Source organism: Cervus elaphus, chromosome 20 (genome assembly GCF_910594005.1).
Source record: "Cervus elaphus chromosome 20, mCerEla1.1, whole genome shotgun sequence".
Classification (NCBI taxonomy): Eukaryota; Metazoa; Chordata; class Mammalia; order Artiodactyla; family Cervidae; genus Cervus; species Cervus elaphus.
In genome coordinates, this window is record NC_057834.1 from 74,328,235 (window position 1) to 74,352,212 (window position 23,978).

Sequence of the window (23,978 nt, forward strand, 5' to 3'; positions counted from 1 at the left end):
TTGTTCACTGTTCTGTAAGGGACTATATTCACACTGTACATCATGCTTTATGTCTCAGTGCTGACTGGGAAACTTTCATGGTACGTGGATAATTAATAGAAAAAAGAAACAAAAATCATAGAGTTTAGCTACTTGTTAAACTCTGGTTTGAAAAGTTTGTTTGCTTAAGGATGTGGAATCTGATGGTGACTTTGATTTTAGTAGGTTTCCTTGTTTTAAAAACAAAGTTATTTTAGAATTTTATCCCCCAAAAATAGGTCTGAAAATTTTAACTTTTCATCATCTTTCTTCCAGAGAATAATAAAATTTCCCTCACATGTTGGAGTTTACAGAGAATTATATTTGTCATAATATAAATTATTTAACCTTCTCAACTCTCCTGTGTGACTACTCTGATTTCTTTTGAGGTAAGAGGAGATTTAATTTAGTATATCTCAGGAAGAATAATGGCTTGTTCAAAGCTAGTTCTAATTTCAGAACCTGGGCTTATAAGCAAGAGACAGCAAGCTCCCACAGACTCAAATATACTAAGACATGGACAGATGGGACCTGAACCTACCAGGATAGTATTCTGAGCTCTTTATGAGATACTAATGAATTGTCATCACTTCCCTATTAGATCTGCTTTATCCTAGTATCATTTTCTTTTGAAATAATTACTGTTGAGAAGTATTCTCAAGTATTTTACTGTATTGCTTGCTAAATATATAGACTTTAAAAAAATATCTAGCAGACTTCTTTAGAGAGTAAATGAAATAAATGAGTGAAGTGATTCTGAAAGTCTTAAGAAAAGTGTTCAGTAATGAAGTTACAGAAGTCCTAGATTCTAGGATCAGAAGGGGGTCTTAGTGGTCATTCAGTCCAGCTTATCCTTGGGTGTTAGTTTTGTTTCTAAAATATCTCTGACAAACACTCACCCAGCCAATACAAGTTGTTCAGAAAATTGGGAAGGAGTGGAAGAAACAAGAAAATGTATCACATTGACAGATTTTGCCAGTTTCTTTCAGACACCTTTAGGTCTGATCTGTCCTGCTTCGGAACCCTGCCTAGCCAAGCTGCCATCGCCTCCCCCAACCCTTGACATCTTCTCTCCCCACACACCCTGGACATATCACAGTCTTGGTTGGTTTTATATTGAATATTATTATCACCTCCAGGAGTTGGTGATGGACAGGGAAGCCTGGCACGCTGCAGGCCATGGGGTCGCAAAGAGTCAGTCAGATGCGACTAAGTAACTGAACTGGACTGACTGATCATCACCTCTTCATGTAGCTGTCTTTCTCTGGACTGTGGTGACCACCTTGGGGAAAGATAGGCTGCGTCTTATTCCATTTTTGTGTTCAGGAATGGGTGTGGTGCCTGGCTCATCATAGGTACTGAATTAATGCTGCTTGAATAAATGAAAAGCATGCAGAGGAAGCACAGGTACCATCTGAAGCCCGCTTTGTGTGTTCCTGAGCCTTGGCTGCCTTAGGTCTGGAGGCATGAGGGTTGGTGCGAGCATTCAGCCTACTAGGATACATTGAGTTCCTTGTACTATCATGTAAAGCTCTTTCTAGAAGAGATTTGAAACTCAAGAATTGGTCAGGTTTATCCTGCATGAAAGCTCAAATCACATTTTTTTTTTAATTGTGTGGTAAAAAAGAGCCACATAATATAATATTTACCATTTTAACCATTTTAAAGTACACAGTTGGGTGACATTTGTACATTCATGATGTAGTGCAAATATCACCACTATTTTGTTCCAGAGCATTTTCATCACTCCAAAAAGAAGCTCTGTGCCACTTAGCAGTCAGTCCCAGCCCTGGCAATGACTTCCTATCTCTATGGATTCACCTGCTCTGAACATTTCAAATAAATGGAATCATACAACATATGGCCTTTTGTGCTGACTTTTTTCACTTTGCATGTTTTCAGGGTTCATTTGTGTTGTAGTGTATGTCAGAACTTTATTCTTTTTATTGGTGAATAAGATTTTGTTGTATGGATATACCATATTTTGTTTATTTCATATCATGTTTTTATGGAGAGATTTGTCACTGAGTCAGATTTCTTATTTCTGGTCAAATATCATGAATGGTAGAGAATCTTAATTATTTCTTCAAGATCCTGGTTATTTTGGAATATTTAAATTTATAATCTAAGCCTGAATATTTTGTAATGCAAGCACCCCATCCTTTTCCCATTTTGGCTCTATTTACTGCTTAGTGGTGGTATTTTCAAAGGATGAGTCAAAGACAGAATGGTAGACTATAGTAGTTTTGCTGAAAATGAGAAGTAGAAGACTAGTGGCTGTTGACTTAATAGGTGCATTTTGATCGTCACTGAATTATGAACCAGAGCTTAAGCTGTCTGATTCTGATATTTTTTTTAGAACCTTCCAGACTTTGGTCAGGATTAAAACTTTCTTCATAGATATATTATGGAAGAATTGCTTTTACCTTCTTTATTTGCATGGGAAACTAGGTCTTTGTAATACTGTCAGTGCTCTAGCTGTGCCTCCTATGTTTTTAAAATACTCAGTAAAATTCAGAGATTATAAGCTTTTTAAAAAGTCATTTTATGTATAAAAATGAGACTATGCATAAATAGTTAAGACAATATTTCTAGATATTAAGGTAAAACCTCATATTTCCTAATGTCAAATATGGGAAACAATTTTAATTATTCACTTGGAAAAGAATGTCCTTTTCTCTGTTGCTCTGTAACTCACTGATTCCCAGTGAGTGACTTATCAGGGTTTCAATTGGTTGACTGTATGTATGATATTGACATTATTATTGAATCTTCATTATTGGGAAATGAATGTGTTTAAGTTATGATTTGAAAGTCAAATGGTTTGTGTTAGAATTTGCACTTGTTTCATTTTGAGGTAAAATTTATTCCTCGTCCCTGCTGTGACACTCAATTCTGATTTACCTGTAAATAAATGTCAAGAGGATCATTCTTGATCTAAATAAGGAATGTTGTTCAGGTTTCTTACAACTTAGTCTTCTGCTTCTTTCTTTTACTTTTTATTTTCCTTTTTCCTTCAGGTTATTAATAAGTGCTGAAATGATATCTAAGAGTATAGCATAACTATAATGAATTTGATACCAGGTACAGCTCTTTACTGTAGCTTGTCCCTTTCCAGTTAGAGCAAATGTAAAAAACTACTTTTAATGGTGCCTGAAGAAAATAGGAAATTCAACCCCTTTAATATTGGCTTTAGGAAGATGTGATCCCATCTTAGGCACTTATCAACTACAGCATGCCAAATTCTGTATGCATATTTTGGCAACCTTCCCTCTGCTTTCTGTGATCATAGATCTTACCCTGAAAACTCATTGCAAGGCTTAGGGAAAACTTAACTCTGAGAAGGGAAACAGTACTGAACTCTAGTTTAAACACTTTAAACTGCATTTGCTCTATTGTACATTAGCCTGTTTTGACATAGTTCATTGCCTGAATTAAAAGCATTTAAAATTCTGTGCCTCTAAGAGACAGTAGAACATATGATCAAAAAATAATGCTTTTTCAGGAAAAATACTCCCAAGGCATAGATAACATGTTTCTCACCTTTGACGTCTGAGTTATTTGTTCCCCCTTTCTCAAGGATGGGTCATGTAATGTTGAAGCTAAAGTTCCTCTAAAACATTTCCATTTAAAATTATAACCTGGCTGGATGAAACCAGAATCCCTTAGGGGGCTGGTACTATGACTTTCAGGAGTTCTTTTGTTAGAGCTTTCAAAGGAAACCAGATTTTACAAAATTCCCAAGATTTTCCTACTGTGACCAGAATTTAGTTTCCTTAGAGAATGCTTTGGTCTAATCCATATATCAACTGGGAGGCCCTGGAGCTCAAGGAATGATTGGCTCATACCTCTGTCTGCTAATTCTGATTGTAGAAACCCAGGGGAGGGTATATTTCTGCAGATTTCCAGAGCCTTAGCATTCTCGTGGCCCTCTCCACTTCCTGGGTATACAACTTTACTCATGGCATGTCTGAGATACACTTGATTCACTTGGATTTGAAAGGCAACCAACACCATCTTGACTGCCATAGTGCATTCGTTCATGAGAATGGTGAGCATTATTAAAGCTTTTGTAGAGGAGATAGAAGGAGATGGTATTCATAAAAATACTTGTTGACCCATCTCTCTGGATTTCACTGACCTCTCAGCTTGTACTGGCCTTCTGTTGTCTTGCTCACAACTTAATCCTCTTCCTTTCTTCTCTATCTTTCTCTCTTTTCCAGAAGCAAAATAATTCCTGCCTTTTACTTCTTTAGAGCAATTCCCCATCACCCCCTCTGCCCTATGGCCAACACCCAAGATTAAGAATGAAGTGGGAATCAAAAGACATAGATTGGCTGGGTGGATGAGAAACATGTTCATGTATGCACTTCCACCTACCACATTACTTAACCCTCCAAGTTGTATATAATTATTTTATATTCTTAGGTTAATCATGGTTCCATTATGGCTTGCAACTATAATTACCTTCTATTTTTGTCTGGCTATTGATTATGAAGACTGATAAACATCTTTTACTATTGTGAAAAAAAATAATGAGATGGGAAGGTAGGGAGAAGGAAAGAGACAGACATTCCATTCTGTTCTTATGAATAGACTATGAATATTTTTAAGAATAAAACAAGTTCATTCTATTCTTAGCACTGCCACTTTCTAGCCGTATGTCTTTGGCTAGAAATTATCTAGCCAAAATTTTCTCTAAGCACAAGTTTCTTTCTTCATTTTTAAAATGGGAATAACTCTATAGTTATGCAAAGTAACTCTTGATAAGAGTAGCAAATCTTAACCCAGTAGATGAACCGATGAATCTGCTTATTGTCTTTGAGAGATGATACCAGAGCCTCTCACTACTATTCCTATTAACACGGCAACCAAGTATAGCGATTTTGAACATCTGTATCTTAGTAATTACTCCTCTCTAGATTTCTCTTTTGTGTTAGAAAGGAAACACTGTATGCCCATTCAGAATTCCTTAGTAGCTTCAGGTTAATGTACTAGTCCAGGGGAATCCAAATGCCATCCTTTAACATTTAGAGCATCAAATTAAATTTAATCACTACTTGCACACTGAGTGGTACATTTGCTAACTTTAAGAGGGTGTGTAAACAGCAATCTTTATTGAGGTTCATAACTGCAGTTTGCAGATGGAAATGATTGATCCAGTACTCACATCATGTCGACATTGGGTTCTTGGTGTGCCTACCTTTTAAGTTGGCTTCTACTGGTCACCCCATGATTCTCTATTGTACAGGTCTGTTTATCATAGTAAGTTTATGATAAACTTACTTAAGGTCTGTTTATCACAAGTAAGCTATCCTGACATCCTGTTATTATAGACATATACATGTCAAAGGAGTGGCTTACTAAACAGGTAGCAAAAACAATTTTAAGCCCATTGTAAAAAGCAGACATTGAAAGGAAATAAATGAACACAGTACATATTACAGGAAGCTTTGGTTGTATATTAGTGTTAGGTACAATAATAAAGTGTTTGGAATCAATCTGTTTATTAAGTATGACCAGGAATATGAAAAAATAAAAGCAAACATTTTTTTCATGTTAATCACTTTGTCAGTATTGAGTTCCTTCAGTTTTTCTAGAAGTTTAATTTCTAACTGTTCTAATACACTTCACTTGCCTGAATCAAAAATCACTTAAAATTCTATGCCTCTAAAAGATAGTAGAACTTACTTTTGGTCAGATTTTTGTCTTTGTTATCTATCCCTGAGAAGGAAAACATGCTCCAGGGTTTTCTTCATGTTTCATGTATTTGTATTCGCATAACTGTAAAAAATAATAAGTAAAATCATTCTGTTTTCTTGGCAGGCATTCACTGTTTGCCTAGTGTGAGTCCCCTCTGTGGCTCAAGTGGTGATCTGCCCTGTCCTATACACACAACAGAGGAGGATAATCAGGGTGTTTATTCTCACAAAGCCTAGGCATGGCCTCGAAATTCTGTCCAGCACACGTTCCAGGCAGCCCCTGCCATTTGTTTTGGGAGCATGAGTTGGAATCTGTTTGCTTTTCTTGACTGTGTTTTAAAGTTCAAATAGAACTTGGTAGTGAAATTAATGTTCTCCTTATCGATGCATCGCCCCTCCCCACCCCCATCACTTTCTGGCCGGGAAAATGCAACTATCTGACTCTGTAACCATTACTTGCGTCACATTTCATGAATAGCTGTTATTGGTGCTTCCTTTTACTCATCTTTCAGAAACCATGTTGCCTGCTTACTAGATATCTAGTCCTATGCTAGCGCCAACGATGCAGAAATGAGTGTGACTTAGTTTCTGCCCTTGAAGAGCACCCTGAGGGTTTCACAGTGTAAGGTGGGGAGTCAGTGCCTTGCAGAGTAGAAACTGGAGCGTGGTCTGTGGGCATGGCCCCCCGGCTCTGTCTGTGGGGCAGGGAGGATTTCACTGGAGGCTGCATTTTGAGCTGGGTGCACTTGTTGGTCCAGGGGCTGGCTGGAGGGTGCTGCAGGAGAGAATCCTGAAAGACTGTGGTGTGTTAGTGACAGAGACAGTTCCATTTTCAGATGGCAGATGCTTAGTGCTCAAGGACAATGGGAAAGTGGACTATCCGTGTTCCCAGACTTGCTGTCAGCCCCATCCATACCTCAGGACACACCGACATCTGGAACCTCCCCTTTCTCAGCCTCTTTTTCCTATAGTGACTAAGCAGTGGGCTACTCTGGGAGGCAGGGCCTGGGTCCCTGGAATCCCCTTGCAACTCTCCCAACTAAGACTCCTTTAGAGGGTCATGACCTGTAGCTTCAGAAATATTCCTCCGTTTATACGAGCTCTTGTCTCTCAACCCCCAGTGCAAATTTAGTTCCGAGTATTTTTCCAGGGCATTCAAAATATAGACAGAGAAGCAGGCTTATTTCTGCATTATATTTCAGACTTTCATTTGCGGGCCTTTCTTCCCTATTTTTATTAGATTATTTTCACAGGCTCCTGGGGAATCCTGAGTCCTGTCCTTGTTGAGGGGAGGAGGACTTAGTTTCAGAATTGACTGGCTGTGTCCCTCTCATCATGTTAAGTGTCTCAAGACAAAACCATTGAGAAGGAGCATGATATCATTTGTCATAGAGGTGAAGTCAAAAGAACTCAAAACCTTAATGCCAGTGAGGCTAAGGTGAATGGTCAATTGACTTCTTAGGTAGGGTGGAAACAGTAGGAGTCAAAATTCCTTGAATTTAACATTTAACTGATTGATGTTCTAGAAATTCAGAGAAATGTAAAAATAAAATCATAAGGAGAATTTTTTAAAGTTCCGGATCTACCCCTCCAAGAATATTTTAAGGGAATCTTTTTATACCAATTCCCAGATGGCAAAAGACAAGCAATGGTAAATAAGATGTCAGCTGTAGGGGCTCCTCAGATTGGAACAGCCTTTAAAACACGGCAGAGTGACTAACTACTGCTCCCCACTTCCAGCAACTGGTTGCATATTTCAAGTGCATCTGGGTCAGATTTGAGTTCCTAAAAGTCCCATTGCCCAAATGTAAGGGAAATTTGAGTTCAGCTGTGGTTACCCTGGTGTCCTGAAGTAGGTTCATGTCTCACTGTCCGGCTGTGTAAATTATGAGTGCTATGGGCATCAGATTTAGGATGTTTTCAGTTACTGCCAACACCGTTGCTAAGTGGTTGTCTGCTTACTTCTGAAGAGGGCATAGATAGGGCTATACACACACCAGGGTGGGAGTTTATGGGTCTTGTTTATAGACACAGTGCTGGAGTGCTTCTCTTATCTGTCTTCGTGTAAACTGATTGTTAGATCATTCATTTCAGACCAATATTTGGTCTGATTTTAGAGAACAGAAGTCCCTTTGGTAATGTTTTGGATGACTTCACTGTTTCATGGGTCCATTGGGGCTCTTACAAGAATCAGAAATGTTGAAATGGAACTTCACTGACACGTTAGCAAAATTAGACAACTGTTAGACTTTTGTATCAGTTTTTTCACTTGCTTTGCTTTTGTTTGTTTTAACAAACCCCAAGAGGAGGGGATCTAACTAATAAGAAATTTTTGAAATCACTGTGGTAGAAATAATCTTGCATCTCTGCCATGAATCCTGGAAAATTCAAAACAGTTTTCATATGGCATCTTTCCATCAAGAGAGTGGTGTTCTTTTCTGTAAGAAAGTACATAATTCATTTAGATAAAGTGATTTGCAGGGTTTGCTGCAATGTATAGTTTTTGCTTTTCACAGATAATCTGTAGAGAACTGAGTCTTCACCCAGACAAGGTCCAAAGAAAACGCTTCCTGTTGTTTTCTGGTGATAACGTGGCAAGGACACGCTTCCTAAATGGGAGACAGGGAGGCTTTATGCTCCTGAGAGTTGGCCTTGACTTTGATCAAAACTGTGTTCAGATTCCCCGGAAGAGTACTCAAAGAAGATTTACTTTGAATTTCGTTGTAAAATAGAACTACATTAATTACATCTAATAGTTTGTTGAAGTGCACAGATAGCCTCATAAGACCTAATATCAACAGATGTCATGGAGCAGATTAGACCAAATGGTTTTCCTGTATTTTCAGCAGTGTATGAGGAACAGCGTCTACATCTGAGATGTGACAGATAAGATTTACTTGTATTTTCTCATGACATGAGACATTATATTGTCTCATGACAATATTCATGAGACTGAATATTCAACACTGTTTGAGACAAACGACATTAGTGCTGAAACTCTTGGACAGGGCTTTTTGGACTGCTGTGTGATCAAGTATGGTTTTAAGAAGTCACTGAAATTCCAGAAGGTACATGTGAAAATTTTTTAGTTCTGCATGTGTACTAAGTCGCTTCAGTCGTGTCTGACTCTGTGTGACCCTCTGGACTATAGCCCTCCAGGCTTCTCTGTCCATGGGATTCTCCAGGCAAGAATACTGGAGTGGGTTGCCATGACCTTCTCCAGGGGATCTTCCTGACCCAGGGATTGAACCCGTGTCTCTTATGTCTCCTGCATTGGCAGGCGAGTTCTTTACCGCTAGCACCACCTGGGAAGCCTCTTTTAGTTCTGAGTTGTCATCTATTATGTTCTTTCCCTGAGGGGATAATATTTTAAAAGTAGAGGTGTGATTTCTAGTTTAATTAGAGGGAATGATTTTGTTTCTGTTTCTGTGATTAGAATTTTCGTGCTCTTCTATAGTATATTCTTTGACATGGGTTAATGGTTACTTAACTTGGAGTTCATGGGTCCTGCAATGGATGTATTTCCCTGACACGGTCAGAAAGTTTTGTGTATCTGTGGGGTATTTTGGTGCGTGTGTGTGGTGGAGGGTGGGGGTTTCATAACTTGCATTAAGCTCTCAAGTGCTCTATAACTTCCAGAGGTTAAGAAAGAGGCCACTAATACAGAGGTTTGTCACTGTTGCCTCATTTGAGATGCAACCCCTGTAAGCTTACCTCCATTTGCCTTCACCACCACATGGCCTCTGGGTTCAGTTTGTTATTCCTTACACACACACACGCACACATGTGAAACCTGTGGACTAAGAGATGACCCTTATTTTTATGTGTGAATTTGATGTAGGGTTGAGAGTCAACTCTCTAAACTTTTGTTTGGATGTCCAAGTTGGAAATTATTGGATATACTCTTTGTATCACTTCTCCATGGGCTGTTTCTTTGCTGCAGCCTGTCTCATCTCTGATCTTCCCACTGTAATCCCTGGACAGTTTACCCAGGGGGGAAAAAAGCTTTAGCACAATGTTCTTATCTTTGGAACTATAGTCTATCCTGATCTATAGTTGATTCTAAAGAGGATTTTCTTTTTCTCATTCTTTTTCTTCTTCTCCTTCTTTCCCCTTTTTTTCAGCCTGAGAGAAATTAGGCACCTTAGCCAGGAATTCTTTAAGAGCTAGCTATTCTCGGTATGTTCTCCCCACATTTCTGGGAGCTTTTTTACCTTCATTCTTTGTTGGTTGTTTTTGGTTGTCCTCTATCTTCCCTTCAGTATGATTTATTCAAGTGGAGGAAGGTTGCTGAGGGGTTAGGTGAGCAGGTGCTTGGGTGGGGGGGCTTTCTGTTGCTGCCAACTGATCTTTTTAAAAAGTATTGAGTATTTTTCTTTTAATTTCCCAATTGTAGTGTCAATTCTTCTTTGCCAAATGGTTTTTGGGGCTTTGCCTGGGCCCCATGTGCCAGAGTCGGAGATTCATCTTGGCCAGACACTGCCACATATTGAAGAGGGAGCCGATTCCAGGAAAGCTCAGAGAGCCATGGCTCCTAGAAATCTCTCCTTGATGGTGTGAGCCAGGCCTCGACACTTTGGACCATCTGGAAAATTTTGGACTTGATCACCAGTATCTGTCTCGTACATATTTTTCTTTTCATTTCCTAAGGTTTTTTTTTTTTTCCCCCTAAATTCTTGTTCATTGGAGATATATATTTATTACTGTTTTATCTGTGAGCTCCAAGAAGAATTGTCTGCCTGAGGACTGCAACTATTCTTTGTGCTCAACAAACAGTTTTGTAATGAATAAATCTGGAAACTTTCACACATTAGTAGTGACAGAGTGTTTCTTTGCGATTGTCAGGTACTCTTAGGCAAGTAATGGTTTCATCTCTCCTTTCCCCACTCTCCATAGTGTGTGCTTTCTGTCGTGGGGGCCTCTCTCTTCAGTTAGTGTAGCAATATGAATCTTTGCCCCTGCTCTGTTTCTGCCGCCTCTCCTGTTTATGGGGGTGATCAGTCTGACTGTTTCTAGACGTGGACACATCTCCAAAATTCTGTGAAGTTGATTCTGTACAATCAGAAAACATGTTATTTTGCCGTAGCTGTACCTGACATCACTGTTCATTAGTACTCTGCTTTTAATACTGTGCTTATGCCAATACTAAACCAATCCTAGCAGTGTTGCTGAAATAGCTCATGATGGAGTCTTGCTCCTGTGTTTTTTCACTTTTCTGTAAATTAGTTGGCTAAATACCTTTGAGTCTATTCAGATTAAAAAAAAAACTTTTTAGGTAACATAAATTGATGAATTTATTGTGATAAGTTAGTCATTAAAAATTATGTACTCTGTATTAAGCACAGTATTAAATGTAAGACATATCTTTGCCTACTGGGTATTTGCAGTCTGTTTTGAAAATCAAGACACATATTCTCAGTAGTAAATGAACCAGATGGCAATATATACCATAATGCAAATTATTCATAGAATAAGATACTTTTGTGGCCTTGAAAAGTAGAGAAGTTAACATCCAGTTGGCATTTACCGAGTGCCTACCCTGTGCTAAGGTATGGAGGTTGATAGTTTAGTGTCTGCTATCAGTGACCTGAGGATACACTATAATAAGTGACGCTGCTGTCCTAGGCGGTTCTGCAATGAGAGGCAGAGATACGGTGAGATCACAGTGGTCCAGTAGCCACTGGGACGACATCGAGTGAAGTAATCCAGCTTTGAGAGCTCTATGCCTAATGACGGTACAGATTCAGATCATAGATCTAGCCCATTTAATCCTCATGAGGATTGTGGCTGAGATGTAAAATTATTTCCAGTGTATCTCTCAGTCTCTCTTTCAAGTTAAAGTTCATTTTTGTTTTTTGCCTAATCAGTTTAGGGTGCTTTTTGGTGAGTTTAACTTGTTTGTGTGTGTGTGTGTACTCACTCCAGTATCCTTGCCTGGAGAACCCCATGGACAGAGGAGCCTGGTGGGCTACAGTCCAAGGGGTTACCAACAGACACAGCTAAAGTGACCTAACACACATGCATGCACTCATGCTAAATCGTTTTAGCTGTGTCTGACTCTTTGAGATCCTATGAACTGTAGCCCACCAGGCTTCTCTGTCCATGGGATTCTCCAGGCAAGAATACTGGAGTCAGTTGCCTTGCCCTCCTCTAGGGGATCTTCCTGACCCAGGGATGCATCTCTTACATCTCGTGCATTGGCAGGCGGGTTCTTTACCGCTAGCACCACCTCAGTTTGTTTAAATACAAGTAATTCTTGGGTCTTGCCTTGCCCCTCTGGACAGAAAGCCAGTGGAGACATACTTATATGAAAGTGTCTGTTCAGTATTTATTTATCCATCCTTTTGCTTTTCCATGTTCGTGTTGACTGACCTTGGCTGATGTGCTCTGGGAGGGTGTTGTTGAACCCTCTGTGTCCAGATCTCCTCACAGGTGCTTTTGGGTGATGCTAATAATGACAGTGTAACCCTACGGTAGTCCTTGATCTGCTATCAGAACTGGCCACAGGTTTCCTATCCAGGCTCATGGTTTTCTTCTCTGTTTTTTCTTTTTGGGGATTGGAGCTATATACAGTCCATTTTAATTCTGTGTGTTCTCTGTGCCTCATTTCTTTGGAAAACCCCTTCAGGCTAATAGCTGGGATGATGAAAGCACTGGCAGCTCTGTTTGGCAGCCCCTCTCCTCTAGCTTTCGGCGCTTTTCTTTGGCAGAACTCGCTTGACTTTATAGAGAGAGATTGGAGCTTACCTGGAAGAGAACAAAGTCATTTCTTTGACGATTCAGAGGAATGACCTGCCCCCAGGTGATTCTATTCTCCACTTTTAAATTCAGTCATTTGATTTGAAGGATAAGGCAGCCCTGAGGGAAGGTAACTTTTAATTTGCCTTTGCCAACTCTGAAAAAAAAAAAAAGTGTTGTGTTTACTTGTATTCTGCTTTTACTGGGAGGTGATTCATGTTTTGGTTGAGATTAGTATGGATTGAACCACATGATATAGCTGTTTTTTGTAGTTGAAAAAGGTCAAATATTGGCAGAATCATCTAGTTCAACCTAATATCTTATCTATAGAATCTGAACTAGCTTATAGCCTGTTTCTGTTCATGGTGAGCTGTGAAACAGTATGCCATGTGCTGTGCTGAGTGGTTTTAATGGAAAGCTAGTGCTAAGACTTCTCTTTCTGTTTCTTCCCAGGTCACTCTGCACCTGAATCCCATCTCCTCAGTCCACATTCACCACAAGCCTGTCGTGTTCCTGCTCAATTCCCCACAGCCCCTGGTTTGGCATCTGAAGACAGAGAGACTGGCAGTTGGGGTCTCCAGACTTTTCTTGGTAAGTGCTTCAAACCATCCCAACGTGATCCTTGAGCATAAGGATATAATGACCCTAAATTTTTCAAGGCTTTTAAAAAGGCTTATTTCACTGAAATGTTAATAATAGCAGAGTCCACAGTGTATTAAAGTTGGATTTTGCTCTTAGTGGTATTTGGGTGGCATTGATAAGCATTCACAGAAAACAAATAACACTCACATGTCCTCTTCTATGCATGAAGAGTCTGGTCTTGCTTGTATGTTTGAGCAGGATCTATAGTCATACTCTGTGTGGCCTGAGCTTTGGTCTCAGTCACCCCCTTCTTCCTCCCCATAGTACCAGGAGATTGTAAATATTGTAAGTAGCCATTAGATGTGTGGTCTCTGACCGCAAAATAAATACATACAGACCCATTTATTCATATATAACATGGGCCTAACTACAGGAAACTGATAGTGCTTTTGAGTATGAAGGGAGCCAGTTTAGTATAAGTGCTTGTAGGATCTGTTTGTTGAGAAAGTGACACAGTGAGCTCCAAAATGAAAACATTTGTATTTTATAAAATAGCTGGAACCCAGCTCTTGTGGAAGGATCCAAATATTACCTACTATTTGTAAATCATGTCCTTTTGAGTTTGCCAGAAACATCCAAGCTCGCTAGTTGTGGAGAAATTGACGGGTTGTTTGGATAGAATTTTTGGGCTATGATATCATGTCTGATGATGAGCAACACTGCACGGTGATAACTCACATTGTCTATCGCTGGGGATACATGCTAATGTCCTCAACTGTGGAGCCTCGGACTCCCAAACCTCTTCTTGCCTACGAGCGATCAAAACGAGAAGAGTCCACAGTTAATTGTGTTCATCTTGCACAATGAATACATTTTGCCTAATTAATGATTCTTAATTCAGATCTGTAGTTTCTTATCACTTGTATTTGAAGTGTACTTTTAAAAACTCAGAGGTACCCACTGAATAAAATAAGACTCCATAGACAATACAATTAAAAAGTAGATAATTAAATGAGTAAAAAGGGAGGAAGGGAAAGCTTTTTATAGAAGAATACCAATGAATAGCTATAGAAGGAATGATGGAATTAGAAAATCATCAATTTGTAACTGTTGTAGTAAAAGTTGATTTGGCAAGAGTCATCAGTAGATGCTGAATCTAGTGGTGGTGGAGGGTATTTGAGGAACAGTATATTTACATAGTCTTAAATTAGTTATTATTCTAGCCAAAATCCATATAACCTGAGTCTCAGTTCAGTTCAGTTGCTCAGTCGTGTCCGACTCTTTGCGACCCCATGAATCGCAGCATGCCAGGCCTCCCTGTCCATCACCAACTCCCAGAGTTTACTCAAACTCATGTCCATCGAGTCGGTGACACCATCCAGCCATCTCATCCTCTGTCGTCCCCTTCTCCTCCTGCCCCCAATCCCTCCCAGCATCAGGGTCTTTTCCAATGAGTCAACTCTTCGCATGAGGTGGCCAAAGTACTGGAGTTTGAGCTTCAGCATCAGTCCTTCCAATGAACACCCAGGACTAATCTCCTTCAGAATGGACTGGTTGGATCTTCTTGCAGTCCAAGGGACTCTCAAGAGTCTTCTCCAACACCACAGTTCAAAAGCATCAATTCTTCGGTGCTCAGCTTTCTTCACAGTCCAACTCTCACATCCATACATGACCACTGGAAAAACCATAGCCTTGACTAGACTCATGAGCAAATACTGAATAAAACTAAATTGGGTGACATTCTATAGAATAACTGGCCTGTACTCTGCAAAAATGTTAGTCTTCGAAGAAAGGTTGAAGAGCCATTCCAGATTGAAGGAGGCTAAAGACATCTGTGGTCCCTGGGTAGGGAGTGGCACTGTCACTGTGAGGAACATTATGGTGACAATAGGAGGAATTGAAATTGAGCCTATAGATTAAAGTATCAATGTTATATTTCATGAATTAAATAGTAGTACTTTTCTTATTCAAGAGAATATCCTTCTTAGTAAACATAATACACTTAAACATTAAGAGTCAAAAGGCCAAATAGTTCAGAGAAAAATTAATATATAGATAGAATATAAAGCAAATATGGCAAGATATTGAAAACTGACAAATCTAGTTAAAGAGTATACATGAGTTCTTTGTACTGTATTTGCAACTTTGTAAGTGTGAATTATTTTCAAAATAAAACATTTTAAACCCCAAAGTACATTTACAAGATAGGAGTTACTAGTAAGTAAAATTATAGCCTTTTCTGAGAATTTAAACTCTAATTACTTCTAAATTTAAAAGGCCAGAAGTCAGAATTAGTTGTTATTGGGCTTCCCAGGTGGCTCAGTGGTAAAGAATCTGCCTGCCAGTGCAAGAGACACAAGAGACGTAGGTTCAATCCCTGGGTTGGAAAGATCCCCTGGAGGAGGAAATGGCAACCCCCTCCAGTATTCTTGCCTGAATTCCTTAGACAGAGAAGTCCATGGTGTCGCAAAGAGTCAGACACAAATGAGCACACACACATGCACACACACCTTATTGTTACCAGCACGTTTATTTAGCACTTAGTATGTTCCAGATATTGCATAAATGCTTTAATGTTTTCTCTTATTTAATTCTCACAATAACCCCATGATGTTGGGGATATTTCCAGATGCATTTCCAGATGAGGAACTAAGATTTAGAGAGGTTAAGTAGTGTCCCAAATCACTTGGCTAGTTACTGGCAGAGTTGAGATTCAAATCCAGAAAGGACTTAACTCTACAAGCACTTATACTAAATTGGCTCCCTTCATACTCAAAAGCACTGTCAGTCTCCTATAGTTAAAGGCATTTCTGATAGTAATATTAACGGTCATTACTATAAAATCCTATACTCATTTTGCCTTTATTGTGCAGAGTTGTGCTGTCCAATTCTGTAGGTTCTAGTTGTGTATATCTATTTAAATGAAGTAAAGTCAGAAATACAATTCCTTAAGCATCCTAACCATTTCAGGAGCTCAATTTCAGGAGCTACTACATTGGGCAGGTTATGAGCAAAGACTTTTGCTTACACTGGTTTGAATACAAGCAGTAACAAGGGAAAAGTATTTAATTTCTCTAAGCTTGACTTTCTTCAGTTGTAATATGGGAGTGATAATAGTCACTACATCATGAGGTGGTTCTCTTGATTAAATGCAAAATTTAATTAATTTGGTTAAATGTAAAATGTTTAGTGTGGGACATGGCATGGATAATTTCATAAACATTACTACCATTTTTGTTGCTATTTATTATTAGTCATTAGTAAAGACCACTTGGGAAGGATGTTGAATTTACATTTCTAATTATAAAATGTCTAGCTTGGCCAGGGATGCCTGGCGTGCTGCAGTCCTTGGGGTCGCAAAGAGTAGAAACGGCTGAGTGGCTGAACAATGACAACAACTAACTTGGTCAGCCCCAGACTGAAAGGAGTTCCCGTTTCTTTGGGCTGTAGGTCCAGATGAAAAGTGGGGGTCACATATATTGTAGTTGCACCCATCGCTTTTTGGATTCTTTCTTCAAACTGCCTCTCTGTGACTTTTAAGGGAAAGTATCTTACTCCTAGTTATTATTTATTTGCTTTAATTTTGTTTAACATGTTCTTCGCCATCAGCTCCTGACACACTAACAGTGAACCGCAGGAGATGATTTTAGTAAACAATTGAACATCAGCCCTATCTGGAGTTTATCCCATATAAGGAGATTGTAGATCAAGTGATGAAACTCAAATTACCAACACATGGGAGGCAACATTGGGAAAAGTCAAGGATTCAAATTCTGGGGCACCTGAACTCTGCCTTGCTGTCCAGCAGGCTTTCTTTGGGGAAAATGGTTTTCTCTATCTGTGCATTTCCTCATGACCTGGAAGAGATGGTGGGGCATCTGTTGTTCATTCCGGTTCTTAGATCATTAGACAACGAGGGGTACAAGCTCTCTCACAGGCTGGACAACTCTCCCTTACAGAGATGGTGCTGAAGGGAAGGAGGCAAGGCGAGCTCTTCCCTTGTTCTCTGTAACTTGAAATGAATGACTTGACAGCCACTGTGGGGCAGAGGGATCTGGATAGATAACCGCAGGTGTGTTTCCTTTATTCATTCATTGTAGTTATAGGTAAGGGAGAAGATAACTAAATTATTTTACATAAAGTGTTTCATCCAAACACTTCAGAAGGTCCCTGGAATCTTTGGAAAATGAGGCTTAGCCATCTCCTTCAGTGTCTTTTCCCAGGTTACCTGGAGAGCTCAAGGGAGCTGAGGACAGAGGCTTGGTCCCATGATTCTCAGTCTAAGATGTGCATGTCCTTTGCTGATGGATTTGTATTATTGTCCTAAAGCTGTCTTTACTTTAGAGTTATAATACTTTAAAAGTTTTGTGTGTGTGTGTGTGTTTTGTTTGCATTATGTGACTTGCAAGATCTTAGTTCCCTGATCAGGGATGGTGGCACCCTCAGCAGTGAAAGCACGGAGTCCTAATCACTGGAATGCTAGAGAATTCCCAACAGTTATTATTTTTAAGTAGGATTGTGCTGTGCTTAGCTGCTCAGTCGTGTCTGACTGTCTGCGACCCCATGGACTATAGCTCGCCAGGCTCCTCTGTTCATGAGGATTCTCCAGGCAAGAATACTGGAGTGGGTTGCCATGCCCTCCTCCAGGGTATCTTCCCAACCCAGGAATCAAACCCAGGTCTCCCACATTGCACGTGGATTCTTTCTATCTGAGCCACCAGGGAAGTCCAAGAATACTGGAGTGGGTAGCTTATCCCTTCTCCAGGGGATCTTCCTGACACAGGAATTCAACTGGGGTCTCCTGCATTGCAGGCAGATTCTTTTCCAGCTGAGCTATGGGGGAAGCCCAGGGTTGTGAGAGAAGTTCAAGTAATGATATTTACTCATCTATGATCAGGGTGACCTTTTAAGTTGTCAAGTTTGCATTATTATAACTGCCCAATTTACAAAAGGAAACCTTTCATAATTAGTTAGCAGGATCTTATGTTACACAGACTGTCTCAGCCACCTACGAGGGTGACTGAAAACATTATATTTTAATGCCATCTTAAGAAGGTATCTGTTATCTGTTTTCTACTATCAAATCTTTTCAGTCCTTCTCTTGATTCCACTGTGCAGACAAGAGGGAGTGTGTCAGGTAGGGAGAAAGTGGGATTGAGTTTCCTCTGCAAGTGCAGTTCTTTTATCTGGTTGTTCTGGTTACCTCGGAAATGGGAGTAGATGAGAGGGATTATTTCAGGCTGAGTGTCAAGTAGTAGATCTTTGAGTATGTCCCACACACACACACACACATGATCGAGTTGTCACAGCCTTATAGGTTTTCTTTTGCAAGGTGTAGGGATATCCCAGAGAAAATTGGGTTGGTTAGAGTTATCCTTCAGTGCAACCAGAAATAAAAATAATCCTACCCTCTCAATCTGTCACATTGAAACTACAAGTAGAAACTCTCTTAGAAGGATCATCTAAGCTTATATTTATTTATGCAATTATTTCTGCATCAAAGACAAAATAGTGCAATAAATGTCTGAACTTTTAACCTTAGTTTGCTAAAAATGATTGAGCAGAGCTACAATACCAGATTATCTTTAAAAACATGCTACAATTTGAATAGGCATTTCTCCAAAGAAAAAACACAAATGGCCAATAAACAAGTGAAAAGATGTTCAATATCATTAGTCATTAGGAAAATGCAAATTTAAAACCACAGGGAGAATCCACTTCACACTAGAATGGCTTTAATAAAAATGGGAGATAGTAACAAGTGGTGTTGAGGATTTAGGGGAACTGGAATTCTCAAACATTGTTGGTGGGACAGTAAAATAGTGCTTTGGAAGACAGTTGGGCAAAATGTATGTGCATGGAAAAACTTGTCCACAATTGTTCATAGCAGCATAAGTCATAATAATAAAAATGTGAAAACAACCCAAATGTCCATCAGCTGGTGATGGGTTAAAAAGTGGTATACCTATACCCTGAGATATTATTTGACCAAAGGAATGAAATACTGATACATATGACAATATGGATGAACCTTGAAAACATAAATAAAAGAAGTCAGACACAAAAATCTACAATGCATGATTCCATTTATATGAAATGTCCAAAACAGGCAAATCCATAGAGAGGGAAAGACAATCAGTAGTTGCCAGAGGCTAGTGGGAGAAGAGGATGGGAAATGGCTACTAATGGTATGGAGTTTCTTCGGGGTGAAAAATGTTCTGAAATTAGATAATGGTGATTATTACCACAGTTGTGAATATACTTAAATCACTGACTTGTACAGTTTGAAAGGAGGAATATTATGATATCTCAATAAAGTGAATTATAAGGGTAAATTGTATAATTTTGTTTATGTAATTTATATAATAGAATTATAATAAGGTTGAATTATATCTTAATAAAGCTGTTAGAAAAAAAAAACTTGCTGCAGAATTCTTTTCAAAATGATGTTGGAAAATCAGTGAACCCAACTTTAAAATCATTTTACTTTATTCTGTGAGTTTTATTTAAAAAGAGAAACAAAAAACCTTGCTTTATTTGTATTACAAACCTGAGCATTCTCTCCTGCAAGGTCTGTAGATTTAGAACTCTAGAACAAGCAGACGTTCTTGAATGCCTGGTTTCTAGTAACATGAAATGTCTAATCCAGGGGTCTTTGCAGCCTTTATTTTGTTTTGTTTTTTATTTTATTTTGGCTGCGCTGGGTCTTCATTGCTGCACAGTCTTTCTCTAGTTGTGGCAAGTCAGGGCTCCTCTTTGTTGGGGTGCTTGAGAGAGATGAGCAGCAACTTCTTCCAACCTCATTCACTCTTGGGATTACAGTGCTGTGATTTATTTTTTCCAGCCATTTATCAGTAAAATCAGGAAAGAAATGCCTGTAAGTATGTATGTTTGAACGGAGGTGGTGAGTCAAAGGGGCCCCTTTAAAGGTAGAGTTTCCAGTATTTGGGGCATACTTAACACCAAAATATTATTCATTGTTTGTCTGAAATTCAGATTTAACTCGGTGTCCTGATTTTATCTGTCGGTTCTATCCAGAGGTAACTCAGATTTTTGTTTCTAGTTCACACTCTGGCCTGGGAGTCAGGAGGCCCAAGTGCTAATCTTTGGTTCCATCACTAACTAGTTATACATCAAGCACTACACAAAATCACTTAACTACCCAGGTGTCAGTTTCCTCATCTCTAAAATTAGGAGGTGGTACTAGTCAATCTCTGAAGTTCCTCCCAGTTTTCAAACTGTCCAAGAATGATAGTACAAGGGCTACATATTAATATTACATCCCAGTTTAACTGGAAACAGAAAATGGTAATCTGAACATTGCCTCTTCAGCAAATCCAAGTAAATATCAGGGCAGGGCAATTGAAATAAATGAGAGAAACCAAATTCTATGCTCTTTGGATTAAAAACAAATAAAGATTTAACCCTAATGAAAAATGTAAATTAATACCAGGACCATGCTTAATATTTAAAACCTAGTTTTGTGTTTCTGACGGGGGTTGGGGATTGGGTGAAGAGGCTGAGGTTGCCAAAATTGGTTTATCCCTGTCACTTAAACTTGGCGGGGGGGGATGAGGTCCAAATATGTTGGGACTCTGCCACCAAACCACAGGCAGTTCTCTGGTCTGCGCGGCAGTTTGGATGACTGACAAGGCTGAGTGAAAAACAAGTGCTATTTGTTTTCCTGTGCCCAGTATTTAACTGGAAATCAGAAGGCGAAATTTCCAATCAGTTGTTAAATAGCCCCAGATGTGTGCTTAGCGTTGCTCTAGGAAGGGACATGCAGAGCCTATAGCATAGCGCATGTCCAGAAATTCCTCTTCTGAATCCGAGTGATGTGTAACTGAGCCCTGAGCATCCAAAAATACCCTCTGAATAGCTCAGACATTCAAGTTTGCTTGTGGAGGAGGGAACTTTTTAAAAATTTCTATATTCTCTACTATGTTGCAGTAAAAAAAACCTGGACATGATTTCTTTTTTTCTTTTTGAATTTCCTCCTTTCTCTTGTTTGGCAGTTCTCCCCACCTTTAGAAAAACATGGCGTTAGCATACTTGGTGTGACGGTTTCTGTAGCTACCTGTTCATTCATCCAACACCCAGTTTTCAGTGTCTGCAGGTCATTGGGAACTGTGCTAAGTGTGGAGGCTCCAGAGTGAAATGGGGTGGATTGCCTGCCCTCAAGTAAGATGGGAAAGATGGTTATGAGACTGGGAAGTACCGTTGTCTGAAAACTGGAGAATATGCGAATCCTCTTATTTCCAGTGCAGTTAAGGCAGCTCCCTCTGTGAGGCTGACCCAGGAGCAGTGTGTGGTTGAGGGCTTAGGGGTGCCGACCTGAGCACCAGACGTGCTCAACCGGAAGTGTCACCCCTATATACTAGGGGTCCAGATATGCCATTTTGGATTTTCCAGTGAGGTCTTTCCCCAAATAAATTTTCTCTTAAAGGCAGATTAAATAGCTAAATGTTTCAAGATTGGTTCTTCCTTTTTCTTTTTTAAAAATATCTCTTGTGGAATGACTCACTGTGTCCTGTGGGATATTCCAAGTGGTTGTGTACCAGGCACTTTTGTTCCAGGGGCTGCTTATCTCCTGGTTTTGTGGCTTGTCCATAAGAGCCTTAATTATAAGGGGCTTGGTCCTTTCATGAACCGGAGTCGGTCAACTACCATATTTCCTAGGAACGAGTTTCTGGCCCTTTTGTGGCGAGAGAGCTCTTCCTAAATGTCACGGAGGTAATTAAGAGCATTGGAAAGAGTCCAGTTTCAGCTAGTAATCTTGGTCCAGAAAGAGTTCTTGAAAGACTTCCTAGGATTTACCCTAACTCGTTGTATGAAAACTGGTGAATGCTGCCAGTGAGTGGCCCCTTGGCCTTCTGAGGTTTGCCTGGGTGTATTCTTCCTGATCAAGACATCCTGTCCTGAAGGGTTCACGCAAACATAGACTTTTCCTGCCTCTGCTGGACGTGCTGTGCCATATCTGCGTGGGAGAGGGTTGGTGTTTCTTTGTGTAGAATCCCATGGTGTCCTTTAAGGCTTTACTGTTTCAGGCTGATCTGGTAATGTGAGGAATTTGCCCTTCCCAAGCATTGGGCAATTGTATCAAATGTTACATCTCCAGTGCCCTTGGTGAACGTGGTAGACAGCCTCCAGAGAGCTGTTTGGTAGAAAAAGCAAATATTTTGTTAAGGGAGATTGAAGAATATTTTTTTCATGTCATGAGATGGGGGAACTCTGTCTCCTGGGAAGTACTAGTGAGGCTGACTTGAAAGCTCATTGGTGTTGCATTGGTCCTCTCATGAACTGCAGACATTGAGGTCCTTGGTAAGCGTTTCCCACAGGGAGCTGATATTCACTGTTTCTCAAAAGGACCACAGGACACCCTGACTCCTTCTTAGGCAGAGTCGTTGGAGTTGTTTGAGGCAGCCAAACATAGGATAAATGGTTTTCCCCAAGACCTAATTGCAAGAGGTTGTCCTGACTGTGTCTGACTGTACATAACAACAATATCCTCAGAGGCTGTGTGAAGCTTCTGAGAATGTGCTTCCGGTGCTCTACCCGTGGCTGGAAGTTAGCTATAGTGGCTGCCACCTTAAAAGTAGCAAAGCCTTCTAAAAGGGATTGAAACCCATTTTTTTTTAAAGTCTTTATTGAATTTGTTACAAAATTATTTGGTTTTTTTGGCCCAGAAGCATGTGGGATCTTAGCTCCTCAACCAGGGACAGAACCCGCACCCCCTACATTGGAAGGGGAAGTCTTAACTGCTAGACCACCAGGGAAGTCCCCCCTACCGATGTTTTGAGCCCTTCTTTCTGTGATATTTTCCCCTTTGTTTGGAGCCTTCGCCATTGTCCCTCAGTCATAGTGTAAGGAACGTGACTCTCCTGAGGGACATCATTCAGGTAACAATTTAAAAACTGCTTCTTGACCGCTTTTCCAGCAACATTAAGTCCGTGGGGTTCCTCTGCTTGTTCTCTCTCGGTCAGCCCCACCAGGATGCCCGGCTTTAGTATCTGCCTCTGTCCTTAGCCCTCTGGGGATCATTTCTTCATTGACATTAAATGTGTTCAGTTCAGCCTTACCAGCTTTGGCCTAGGAGATCACCTTAGTCTTCTCCAGAGACTGTGAACCTTACACTGGAAAACTATGCAGCCTGCCTTTGGTTGGAAGCTAAGCTGAAGGAAGTTCAAGAGGGCTCCAGCCAGTGGTTGGATTGAAGGCCCCGCTCCATCCTGGCACCCAAGGACATGTCCCTTTAGAACCCCTTTCCCCAAAGTGTTCTTAGGTCTGTGGTTTCTGGGTCAGAATATGCAGCTCCATTCTCTTGGAGCTTGCATCAGCCCTTCACAGAAGCTGTATCAGTCAGGAGTTATCCAGAAAGGAAACCAGTAGGGAGGTATATACGGGGAGAGATTTATTGCAAGAAATTGGCTTGTACCACTGTGGGTACAGGCAAAGCAAGTCAGACATCCATAGGGCTGGCAGTCGGGTAGGGTGGCTGGAACTCTCCGGCAGGAGTGGAGCTGCTGTCCACAGATGGAATTCCTTCTTCATTAGGGAAGCCTCAGTGCCGCTGTTAAGGCCTTTCAACCGATGGAATCAGACCCGCACAGATTAGCTAAGAGTCCCTTCTTAGAGCCGCCTGGTTATGGACTTTAATTACATCTACAGAATACCTTCACAGCACATCTAGATTACTGTTTGATTGAATAATTGGAGACTATAGCCGAGCCAAACTGACATATAAAACTGAATGTCACAGAGGCTTTTATATTTAACATTTTTACAGCCTGATATTCTTATCATCCTAGATCTACTATAGTCTCTTTTCAGTCATTTTCAGATATTGTGGCAGTTTTTGCCACTGTTGTTTACCATAACAAATCTCTCTTCTTTCAGCCAAGCAGTTTTTTGCTTCCATATCAGTCGTTATGATTTTCT

At 40.1% G+C, this 23,978-nt stretch overlaps 1 protein-coding gene across 2 annotated transcripts in view; it reads left to right on the forward strand.

The window, feature by feature from the left end:
• TGFBR3 (transforming growth factor beta receptor 3) overlaps window positions 1-23,978 on the forward strand; it is a 192,337-nt gene that overhangs the window by 104,677 nt on the left and 63,682 nt on the right. For both annotated transcript variants that reach the window (XM_043875720.1, XM_043875719.1), the window contains exon 4: window positions 12,912-13,049. In XM_043875720.1, the coding sequence (XP_043731655.1) occupies window positions 12,912-13,049 (138 nt within the window). The remainder of the gene's footprint in view (window positions 1-12,911; window positions 13,050-23,978) is intronic.